The sequence below is a fragment of the Eleginops maclovinus genome, chromosome 12 (assembly GCF_036324505.1).
Source record: "Eleginops maclovinus isolate JMC-PN-2008 ecotype Puerto Natales chromosome 12, JC_Emac_rtc_rv5, whole genome shotgun sequence".
In the NCBI taxonomy this organism is placed as follows: Eukaryota; Metazoa; Chordata; class Actinopteri; order Perciformes; family Eleginopidae; genus Eleginops; species Eleginops maclovinus.
In genome coordinates, this window is record NC_086360.1 from 3,136,664 (window position 1) to 3,149,839 (window position 13,176).

General features: G+C 38.8%; 1 protein-coding gene across 1 annotated transcript in view; it reads left to right on the forward strand.

Annotated features, from left to right (window-relative positions):
* The window catches only part of apba1a (amyloid beta (A4) precursor protein-binding, family A, member 1a), a 46,278-nt gene that overhangs the window by 20,534 nt on the left and 12,568 nt on the right, over window positions 1–13,176 (forward strand). The window contains exons 4-7 of the mRNA XM_063897588.1: window positions 6,364–6,462; window positions 6,558–6,597; window positions 9,895–10,040; window positions 11,868–11,900. Coding sequence (XP_063753658.1) covers window positions 6,364–6,462; window positions 6,558–6,597; window positions 9,895–10,040; window positions 11,868–11,900 — 318 coding nt within the window. The remainder of the gene's footprint in view (window positions 1–6,363; window positions 6,463–6,557; window positions 6,598–9,894; window positions 10,041–11,867; window positions 11,901–13,176) is intronic.

Consider the following 13,176-nt stretch of genomic DNA (forward strand, 5'->3'; position numbering starts at 1 on the left):
CAGAGCAACAGAGCCGGCCAGCTAACTAATCAGAGCAGACTGGGCTCTGGTTTCAGACAGAGGGTGAAAAGAGGTGCTGCAGCACAGGCAGTATGAGAAAGATAAAGAGCTTTCTGAACATTAAAGCATGGAGACATTTCACAGGAGAGACACTACATACTGATATGAACTAATTAATAATGAAATGAGGTTGAGTGGCACAATTTATCTGATATTGCTCAATGTGAATGCGGAACGTTTTTCAATCTAAACCTTACATTTTATTTTGAAGCTATTAGTCTGTTTTTCCATATTGCATGCGTATTGGCAGTGATGGTGTCTCTACACAAAAGTACTGAAGCTGAGCCCAACCTGTTTCAAGTTATATGGTTTGAATAAACCTGTGAGCAGTTCCTAAAGGGTGGTGCAGTGATGACGTATTTCTGTAGGCCGACCCTGAAGTTTGAAGCTCCCTCAACAAAAAGCTGTGGGATTTTTCTATGTGATTTCAGAATAATGCAGACAATAACAAACACATGTTTCTTATATTTACACATATTGAGGTATATATACATGTACTTTACTTGAGTATTTCCTTTTAATGCTCATTTTTACTTCTACACGACTTCATTTTAAAGGGAAACACTTTAATTTTACTTTACTACATTTATTTAACAGATTTAGCTACAAAATGCATGTCTATAAATGAATCTCACAAGAGTCAAATTATAATTTATTATTTTCGGAATAAAGTCAATCAGAATCATCTTTGTTTGTCTACAACAGTAAAATACAATTTAATGAAACAATATTATCTAGAATTGTCACGTATATAAATATCATTATATACACACTAAAGGCCATTTTTTTGCACAATAATTACTTTATATATTTTAAAGGTCCCCTATTATATCTTTCTCAACAATATATTACAGGTCTCAGATACAGAACATGTCTCTGATTGGCTGAAACACTAAACAGATCATCGTAGCATCCCATAAACCCCTCTGTTTCAGCCCTGTTCCAAAAGTGCTGATTCTGTCTCTGAGCTGCTGCTGGCCACGCCCCTCTGAGAAGTGATTGGTTTAAAAAAACACAATGGTGCTCTAGGAGGAGATTCAGGTGATAAGGTGGCGAGGGTTACCTTGGTTGGTGATTAGCTAATGGTTGCACAACCCAAAAAAAACACTGTGACATCACAAAGTGGCCCAATCTGATCAGATGCTTTCAGACAGGTTTTTATAGAGATGGATTAGGACAGAAAGAGAGGGGGTCTTTTCTCCGTAAAGTTTTTTATGTATAAAAGACATGAAAAAGTGGATTTGGCATAATAGGTGACCTTTAATGACCTTATGCTGTTAATACTTTTGTACTTTTCATTTTAATGGAGTATCTTGACAATAATGTGTTGTACTTTTTTTTTCAATTCAATTCAAAGGGGCTTTATAGACATGAAAGTTAAAGAAACAATGTTGCCAACACATCAAAATAATTACACAACATTAATAAACATTTAAATGGTTACATATTAATTGTATATGTAATACAAGTATGGGTGCGTGATTGTGTGTGGGTGTGGGTAAGGGTGTGTGTCTCATTCACTGTCCCTCAGGTTGTAGCATGTGTGTACATATTGGGCAGCAAGGTGCCTTGTCTCCTACTTTCAGTCAAGTAAAGCATTGGAGTACTTATTCCTCTACTGCAGTGGACACATTGAAATAAGGTTTCAATGCTGGGAACACATCTGAAAGGATGAGCAGCCTACCACTAGAGGAGCGTTAGCAGATATGTTTTTAACTTTCCGATAAAGTAGGATAAGGTTAAGGTAAAAACTCAAGTCGTATTTGTATTTGGCTTTCTCATCGTCATGGTGTTGAATCCAAACTCCAGATGATTTATTCAGTAAGGGGAGAGAAACCAGAAAAGGGCCTGACCAGTTCAATAATTCAGGGAGGATCCAATAACACAATGACACACACACACACACACACACACACACACACACACACACACACACACACACACACACACACACACACACACACACACACACACCTTTATTTCACAGGCTTCAGATTCTTGCCATTTATTACAATTTTTGATTAACAACATACTTTCAGGTAAAGGGAATATTCCCATGCACTTCAATATATACTTTAAGGAATCAATGTCCCAGGTGTCTCACTCACAGAGGAACATTTTCCATTCCATGTAGGGATACAACATTCAGGATTAGCTTTCCACACTATCCCCAAAAATCCTCAACGTTTATTTGCCTATCGTTCAATAACAGGTTTTCCATATAAACACACACACTTATGTGAAATTATTGAATTTGAGCTAATCTTTGTGATTTTTAACATTACTTAGGTATAAGCCTATTTGATCATATGCCTCTCCTGCACCGTTTATCGTTGGTTAGATTGTATTTTTAAATTGTGCAAAACAATCAGCACATTACAAGATGAGATGATATAAAAATCTAATCCGGAAGAAGGTGGAAAAAGCATACAGACAGGCAGACAGACAGACAGGCGGACGGGTACACAGAAAGACAGACAGACAGACAGACAGACAGACAGACAGACAGACAGACAGACGGACAGACACATAGACAGACAGACAGACGGAGGGGTACACAGACAGACAGACAGACAGACAGACAGACAGGGTGAATCCTGATACCTGTGCGTCACCTGAGCAGCTGCACACCGTGGTGTTGCGTATGCCTCTCTGGTTCATCTGGAGCACTTGTTGAGCTGCGGCAGTAGTGTTCTATCTACTGGGAGCTATGGAAAACTTTTGGATGTATCAAGTAGAAAAGCTGGAGGAGGAACAAGCCAAGCAGCAGCAGCAGCAGCACACTGAGCACCATGCTGCAGACGAGGTGTGTCATCAGTCGAGTTTGGGATGGATTGTCCGTTTGCTTGTTGAAGTTCTGCTTATCTAGAGCAGATAGTCTGCTGAGGGTTTTCATGTGTTAGCTTACAGCAGTGAAGAGCAAAGAGCACAGTTTATACAATAAAAAGTTGATATCTATATCAAAGTCATTCAGACTATGCTGTAGTTCTAAAAAACAATCATACTGAGTCCGTCAGTTCAGTTTTGTATGTGAATTTGGAATTACTCGTCAAAGAGGAAAAGGATTCTTTGCAAAAGAGGTAATTATCAAATTTAAAACATATCAAAAAAATATATAGAGTGTTATTTAAATCGATGCATGTAGCGTAATCGTAATAATAGCTATGATTAGCAACAGCAGGGAGTGTGCTGTAACATAAATAGTAGTTGTTCATTAATGGAAAATAGAGACAGTGTTTACCTGGCCAATTTACTATGTAATCCATTTGAACATCATTTCCATTGTTGTAAAATTGATAGGCGATACCAAAACACTTGGTTCAGTTCCAATATGTAATATTATATATAAATTGTGCCACACCAACACCGTTCAGTTATCGTTCAGTTATATTAGTCTGCACGGGAAACGGAAAAAAGCGGATCTAAGTTGGTTATTTTCTACATGAGTTTTGCCTGTTTTGTTTTGATAATTAGACACTAGCTTATTTTCTCTGTTGAACGTGTGTGAGAGTTTATTATTTTACTTGAGTCGCACAGTATGAGCACATTATCGGAAGCCAAACACATCACAACTGTGAGTAAAACAAATGAATGAAAGATAACGGCGTCTAGATGGAAACATAGGAAGGAAGCCGCGACATTGCTTTCAATTATACAGAACACATGTTGACTGTGGTAATGAGGGGACTGCGCACTGCAGCAATGGAGAAGTGATCTTGTGACCTGAACATGATCTACTCAATATTGACCGCTGCAGTTGTATCTGCACATTCACCCATAGCCATTGAAATGTTTTCCCAAACAAATATACAACACATCACATACTGTGTGAAGTGTAACCTCATAAAGATTCTAATAATACATTAAAAAAAGGATTAATTACTGACCTGCAAATGAAATCCAAACTGATATTGTTCTTTACAGCGAATGAACTTAAGATATATGAGTGTCTTTTAATATTTCAAGATGGAAGGTGATGATCAGATAATGGGCATTAAATGCATATAAAAAAAGCCAGGGGCAATCTGCCGAGTCATGCTCTCTACCTCACCGACTATAATCTGCTCGACATCACATCCTCAGACACAATATCAAGATCCAAAATAAAATACGTAACAAATAAAAAGGTTTCGCACTTGAAGTACGGACAAGAGTTTGTGAAAAGATACCATTTGTAGATTTTAATTTAATTAATACTCTGAGGTGTATTTGTATTTTTTCCAATTATCAGCCTCATTTCCACTCATACCGTGTAACTGCCTAATCACTACACAAAGTGAGTCTTACTGAAGTGGGTCAAATACTTTTTTTCCCCATATTTTTTCCTGGAAAAGGGATTACACAAATGTACGCCTACCTAAAGAAAATAACAATTAAAAAACTACGACAAATCACACAGAAATATAACAATCTTAGTAGTTTTTGTTCAAAGATAATACAAAAAAACATAAATTAATCAAAAATATCTAAATGGACATGGAAACAGTTACAAAGCTGGTAAAGAGGAAGCTACATTCCATCCAATGTTAGCAAACAATTCAACAAGGTCACATTTAGTTCCTTTCCAAAAAATCCATGAATTTCCAAAACTTCAACAAGTTATCAAATTTCTTTTAGAGCAAAGGTGCATTTCTCCAAGGCCAGACAACGGGAGAGGTTATTATGCCACTCATAGATGGAGGGTTTTTACCTTTGTTTCTTTTCGAGTTCAGAGATCTCCGGAGACTCAGTCGAGTGGTGTCCCTGTAAACTATTACTGACAGCATTTCTTTATTTAATAGAGCTGTAGTGTGCAACATGTTCCTGTGTGAGGACAAAGTGGAGGTGACGTGTTGTGATGTGGTGTGTCCGCTCACCCTGTCGCAGCATAATGCAATGAGATGCAATGTGTAAGTGGTGCTGTTGATGTTTGTGGATCCTCAAAGATGTGTGTTGTTGCCCCCTGTTGGCTTACAATATACTGAAGCGTGTCTTCTACACACTGAAGTACTGACTTCAGATTATTTAAACTGCGTTCTCAGGTGCTCTTTAACAACATACAGAATATTTTAGGGTTACTATGTCTGTCTGTCTGTCTGTCTCTCTGTCTTTATTTAACTGGACACCATGATGTTTGAGGTTCACACCAGCTGCAGCAGCACTTACAGGCCAGGGATGTAAAGAGAGGCGGCCAATGGCTACTTGTACACTGAAAAATATGAAACGTTGATTTTTGCAATTAAATGTATTATGCCAACACATTTCACATCACTGTATTAGGTTAGCTTAAAGCAATAATATCAAGTTTAAATACAAATTAGTAGGTTCAACTTGATATTATTGCTTAAAACTAACCTAATACTGTGATGTGAAATGTGTTGAGATAATACATTTAATTGAAGTCAACGGTTCAATTTTTCCTGTGTTCATGTCTTCTACAGACATCTATATGATCACATGTTTTTGATGCTCCCCTCTGGTACTCTCCATGAGCATATTTTGCCATGATGACACACACAGACTCACAGGTGAAAACAACACCACAACACTGTCACTGCTGGTAATGAATACCTGTCAGACTACCAGTTTATAAACCTGATCCCCCTCTCCAAAAGCTTTTCCAATGAGGTGTCCATTTGTGCCATGATGCCTTTTCTTTTTAAAGAGGCCCAATTTGTCAGGGGGTTGGGGAAACAGGACCCAAGTGCAGTAAAACAAACGGGAGGCAGGTATGGGTCCAAACAAAAGGCGAGCTGTATTTAAATTAAAGCTGTACTTTCAACCAAAATTAACCACACCAACACTAACCAGGGGATACAGGGACACTGGGAGCAGACAGACGAACGGGCAGGATCAGGTAGGAAACGACAACGACAGAACAAGAGACAAAAGGGGAACCAACACTAAATGCACAAGGCTAATCAGAAGACCACACACAGCTGGAGAGGGGAGGAGAAACACAGGGGCAACAGGTGAACACAATGACACAATCAGGCACAGGAGGGAAACTAAAGACAGGGAGTGAAACTTAACAGGACACAAGAGGGGAAAACCTTTCAGAATAAAACAGGAAACAGACACAAACCAAGGATCATGACAAATTATGCTTTACCGGGTTTCCCCTTTCCTGCAGTGTGTTCTATAGGTTTGTGTGCATGTAAATGGTCTTCAAAGGCTAAAATCCCTTTCTTCCATCCAGAGGGAGTTTCTCTCCTACACACTAACCCTAACATGTCCCAGAATAACCACAAAATATAAACCTTTAAATGAGCAGAATGTGTCCTTTAACTTACTGTTGCATTTTGCTTTTGCTTCCTCCCTCAGTCGCCTGGCTCAGACTCGCCCTCCCCTCCAGGAGCAGAGTCTTCCAGCAGACTCCTGCTGCAGGATGATGGCTTCCAATCTTCTTCCTCCAGTAAAGAGGTGTTTAACCCTTTCTTACAAATTGTCCAATTCTCACTTTTGTACATCAAGTTGTATTAATGTTTGATCGATTCCTTCTCCTCTCTTTAATTTAGTCTAGGAGAAGCCTTGCATCTTTCCCCACATATGTGGAAGGTGAGTGCTTTATCTCTGGTGCAAACAGTGGAGTTGGAGGAAATCTGAAAAAGATGCTACGTTAGTTATTGTATTTATCTCAGTGATTTTGACGCTTATCACTATGGTAATTGAGGATATTAAGCTAGGCTACCTAAGCCACAAATGAAGACAAAGCAGCTACTGTTCCTCCAGTGATTGTGACAAGCCACAAATAAACATACATATTTAACAGATTTTGAAGCTACTTTTACTCCACTACATTTATTTAATCCCTGTAGTTACTTTACAGATCTGGATGAATGATGGTAAATATGATCAGCCCTTAAATCAGACTTTAGTTCACCTGGAGTAAATCCAGCAGCTACCCTGCAGTATACAAAGCCATTCAAACTAGCTGCACCTTTACCAGCTCTGAGAACACTTTAATGATCAATAATTATAAAACATATCAGAGATATTATTCTGAAATGGACCAATCAAACAATGACTACTTTTACTGTCGCTACTTTAAGTACATTTAGATGAGAGTACTTTCTACTTTCACTGGAGGAACATTTAGAATACAGGACTTTTACTGTGACAGAGTATTCCTACACTCTGGTACTTCTACTTTACTTAAGTACAAGATCTGAGTACTTCTACTTTACTCAAGATCTGAGTACTCCTACTTTTACTCAAATACAAGATCTGAGTACTTCTACTTTTACTCAAGTACAAGACCTGAGTACCTCTACTTTTACTCAAGTACAAGACCTGAGTACTTCTACTTTTACTCAAGTACAAGACCTGAGTACTTCTACATTTATTCAAGTACAAGACCTGGGTACTTCTATTTTTACTAAAGTACAAGATCTGAGTACTTCTACTTTTACTCAAGTACAAGACCTGAGTACCTCTACTTTTACTCAAGTACAAGACCTGAGTACTTCTACTTTTACTCCAGTACAAGACCTGAGTACTTCTACTTTTACTCAAGTACAAGATCTGAGTACTTCTACTTTTACTCAAATACAAGATCTGAGTACTTCTACTTTTACTCAAGTACAAGACCTGAGTACCTCTACTTTTACTCAAGTACAAGACCTGAGTACTTCTACTTTTACTCAAGTACAAGACCTGAGTACTTCTACTTTTACTCAAGTACAAGACCTGGGTACTTCTATTTTTACTAAAGTACAAGATCTGAGTACTTCTTCTTTTACTCAAGTACAAGACCTGAGTACCTCTACTTTTACTCAAGTACAAGACCTGAGTACTTCTACTTTTACTCAAGTACAAGACCTGAGTACTTCTACTTTTACTCAAGTACAAGACCTGGGTACTTCTACTTTTACTAAAGTACAAGATCTGAGTACTTCTTCTTTTACTAAAGTACAAGATCTGAGTACTTCTTCTTTTACTCAAGTACAAGACCTGAGTACTTCTACTTTTACTCCAGTACAAGACCTGAGTACTTCTACTTTTACTCAAGTACAAGACCTGAGTACTTCTACTTTTACTCAAGTACAAGACCTGGGTACTTCTACTTTTACTAAAGTACAAGATCTGAGTACTTCTACTTTACTCAAGTACACGATATGAGTACTTCTACTTTTACTCAAGTACAAGATCTGAGTACTTCTACTTTTACTCAAGTACAAGACCTGAGTACTTCTACTTTTACTCAAGTACAAGACCTGGGTATTTCTACTTTTACTCAAGTACAAGACCTGAGTACTTCTACTTTTACTCCAGTACAAGACCTGAGTACTTCTACTTTTACTCAAGTACAAGACCTGAGTACTTCTACTTTTACTCAAGTACAAGACCTGGGTACTTCTACTTTTACTAAAGTACAAGATCTGAGTACTTCTACTTTACTTAAGTACAAGATCTGAGTACTTCTACTTTTACTCAAGTACAAGATCTGAGTACTTCTACTTTTACTCAAGTACAAGACCTGAGTACTTCTACTTTTACTCAAGTACAAGACCTGGGTACCTCTATTTTTACTAAAGTACAAGATCTGAGTACTTCTACTTTTACTCAAGTACAAGACCTGAGTACCTCTACTTTTACTCAAGTACAAGACCTGAGTACTTCTACTTTTACTCAAGTACAAGATCTGAGTACTTCTACTTTTACTCAAAGTACAAGATCTGAGTACTTCTACTTTTACTCAAGTACAAGACCTGAGTACCTCTACTTTTACTAAAGTACAAGATCTGAGTACTTCTACTTTTACTCAAGTACAAGACCTGAGTACCTCTACTTTTACTCAAGTACAAGACCTGAGTACTTCTACTTTTACTCAAGTACAATACCTGAGTACTTCTACTTTTACTAAAGTACAAGATCTGAGTACTTCTACTTTACTCAAGTACAAGATCTGAGTACTTCTACTTTTACTCAAGTACAAGATCTGAGTACTTCTACTTTACTCAAGTACAAGACCTGAGTACCTCTACTTTTACTCAAGTACAAGACCTGAGTACTTTTCCCATACTATAAACAATGATGGTAATTGCTTTAATAGAAACACATATTGTTGTTCTGTTCTTACGGTTAACTTACTTTAACTGTAAGAACGAGGTCATCATTTGAGCTCAGAGGTTTTAGCTGTTACAGGCACAACGACATGGCAAACAGAATAAATCATGGAGCAGTGATGGAGGATGTCCTCCCAACCTCTGCTTGGCCTACACTGTCACTGTTTAGTTTGTAAGCTGGTGATACACAGTTATTGACCGGCGCTGCTGATCTAAGCCCGCTGAAAACGCTGTGTTAGCATTTCCTTAACGCCAGGGCCTTCAGGAGCCAATAGAGATTTAGAGGGGAGAGACAGGGGGGGTAAGTAAAGGTAGACACACACACACACACACACACACACACACACACACACACACACACACACACACACACACACACACACACACACACACACACACACACACACACACACACACACACACACACACACACACACACTATTAAGAAATGGCACCCCTACAACAATGCCAGAGGAGAAAGGGGCTTTCAAAGAGCTGCTGGTCTGGTTATATCCTTTATGTAAAATATGATTGAACATATATTCACACCTTGATATATTGGTAGATGATAAAGAGAGGACTCAATGTCAACTCAGTTTAAAAAGATGATATTTTATTTTTTGAAATGTGTTATGCTAAAATATGTCTGATAGATGAACTCTGACGATTGCTAACAGGCATCCAGTATGACATTTGTGAAATGGCTGCTTCTTCCTCTATTAATCTTAAGTTTGAAGTGAAACATAGTGTTTCATAGGGAGATTGAACCCTTCTCCCCCCCTTTCAGTCCCAGGCCCATGTGACCCAGAGGACCTGATCGATGGGATCATCTTCGCAGCCAACTACCTGGGCTCCACCCAGCTGCTGTCGGATAAGACACCGTCCAAGAACATCCGCATGATGCAGGCACAGGAGGCGGTCAGCCGCATCAAGGTAAACACACACACACACACACACACACACACACACACACACACACACACACACACACACACACACACACACATACACATACACACACACACACACACACACACACACTATAGTTTATGTTTACAATGCACAGTCAAGTCTCTTATGTGTAGAGTACTACTACTAAAGTCAAACTGTTGCATTTCATTTTTTATAACAGCTAAATGAAGTATTTTACCTAACTATGACTTGTCTTGTTATGTGTTTATCATTCTTAGTCGTTACCATAATTATATAGATAATTCACCAGCACCAGCAGGAACGTGAGTTTTTGCTCCTCAGGGTAGTTTGTGAGGAAAGATGTTTCCCTCTGTAATACCACAGCTGACTGTAGCTCTACAACTGCAAAAGAGCGGGACGTCTTTCCTCTAGCTGACAGAGATACATATAAACCCATGCTTATTTACCTGCAGTTAAATTATTGTTCTAAGATGTTATGAGACTTTGAGAAAACACACAATTGTCTAGATTTTTACTTAACTGACGTTTATGTGGAGAGGAGCCGATGATAAACATGTAGGTTTTACATGAGTTTAGCTGGAGGAAATGTTGTGACGTTCAGATATATTTATAAGAGCTGAGTATCACCAGCTTATCACTGGATATTAATTATATGACAATGTTTAATTTGGCAAAGCATATAAAGAAGAACAAAGGACCAAGAACAGAGCCCTTGGGTACTCCATATTTCAAATCAGAAAATATTGTGGTCATATTATCAAGGGAAAACTGTGTTCTTTTATATAAGATAGACTGTAATATTAACTGAGACACAAGTCTTTTCAGTACTTTTAGATACTACATTTCAATGTTATTATAATTTCCTGATTGATGAAGTGGGTAAAATGGCAAGCATTTTCTGAGTAGTTACACAATCCAAAACAGCAAATGAAGTAATCCTCCTCTCAGTGTAGTACCACTCAACATGTACATATACTCCATGTTTCTCCATGGAGTATGGCATTATTGTCCCCCTCTGTGTGACATCAGCTTATTTGCAACATGTCTTTAAACTAAAATACAGTTTGCTGTACTCACACAGATAGTCGAAGTAAAGACGTATGATAATTTCATAGAAAATAAACATTGAATCATTCTAGTCTTTGTACTTATTTTTACACTGAGAAAACGTAAAGCTGAACTTGATTCTGGAGCCAAAACAACAGAGACACCTGCTGGTGGAGGAAGGGTTATGCAAGAGGCCAGGCTCCTACTGCAATGAGTGCATTCAGTAACAGTATGAGAAGAGAATGAACCCTGAGAGCAGGGAGTGTAGGTGGGAAGTATTGTGCAGCCAGATGCTGCACAATACTGCCCTGGTTCTGGAAGCCCTGCCCTGGCTCTGGAAGCAGTGATCTAACTGTTATAGGACCGAAACAGCTGCAAAATTCAGCATTTGATTGGTTTGTACTATTAAATAAATACAACTCAAACGGAGAAACACATTATTGGTGGTCGTCATGTTTTATAGGCATGTCTTAAAGGTTAATACATTTCCTTAAGATTAGCAAAACCGTCACTGCTGCCATTGGTGGGACTGATTCTGTGATGCTCCGTTAACGCAGGCCCAGTTTGAGTATCAAATGCACAACACTAGGTCGTTGTCAGTTTTGATGTTGGTCCCGCACAAATACAAAACAACCACAAAACAACATGACACACCTGCTGAAAGAATGTGATATGTGCCATGCAGTGAATAGCCGTCCCTGCCTCTGTGTGATCCTCCCAGTCCTCCTGTGCTCGCTCTAACCCTTCACTCTCCTCTTTGCTTTATTCCATGCCTGGCAGACGGCCCAGAAATTAGCCCAGAACAAGAAGAAGGTGTAGTACCTATATCTCTTTTTCCTCTGCTTGGCTCTTTGTCTCTCTGTGTCTGTCATTCTCATGGATTGATGGCATTGTTCCGACTCCAGCCTTGCTTTGTCCCTTCCTTCAGTCTCCAGTCCTTTCCATATTTTGTATTTCCTTCCAGACTCTCGTCACGCATAATTTGGAACACTAGCTTTTTCCTCACAGTGTGCTGGATCCAGGAAACTGCTGTAATCTTTCTCACACCGTGCTAGCTTTGTGGTTGTGTTAAGTGTGCTTTCTCCTGCTGAGTCTGTAATTGTAATGATACTCAGATACTATTGATTGCCAACCCACTCAGTGTCATTTAATTTCATTCATTTGAGATGTAAAACTTTATCTAGAAGCTATGCTAGTGGCTGTAATTAGGCTCTGCTGGGCCTTGAGCTAAATAATGATGTTTGAAAGGTTAATGTCAACCATGGTGTTAGTTAGAGAAGCAGCCCTGAGAGACATTGTGAGTTTGACCCGATGATGATGATGCTAGGTCAACAATCATGGCCTCATCAAAGTCAATAGGATTCCTCCACTGGGGAACATGAATGTCTGGCAGATTTCACAATTCATCCAAAATGTGTCAAGACAGAACCACAGTAGCGGACAGACAGCACCACTATCCCTCCAGCTATGTGTGGTTAAAAGTCTGGATTTTAACCTCATCACTTTATTGTGTAATATCCTATCAAAAAGGCCATGCTCTAATCATGCACTCAGAAAACATGAACATGCGATGAGTCACATGGCATGTTCATGTTCTTGTGTATAAGGAGTGTACATGTTGCAATGTTTGTAAAATAGTTACACAGCATGCTGTACTAGTTTTACTATGAAATGATCTGTTGTAAAACACAAGTCTCATTACATGTTACTTGTTGGATGCTTTTATCCAAAGCGATTTACATCCACTCATTATTGTGGACAACCCAGTTCCTACAGGAGCAACTTGGGGTGAAGTGTCTTGCCCGAAGACACAATGTCTGTCCTCCCCTAATCTGAAGATCAACGCACTAGTCCAGTGTGCCAAGCATTTTTGCTCAACTCTAAAACATGTACTTTTACTTCTTTTTAGTACACTCATAGAGTACTGTCTTAACAGAACTACCGTCCCCTCTGTGGGCCGAATAAAGGTATTCTGATTCTGATTAATATGATAACTGTAGTTCTGCAACTATCAGTTATTTTCATTTTTGATCAACCTGCCAATTATTTTCTCCAGGGTGATGTCTTTAAATATCAGTTGGCTCTGCAG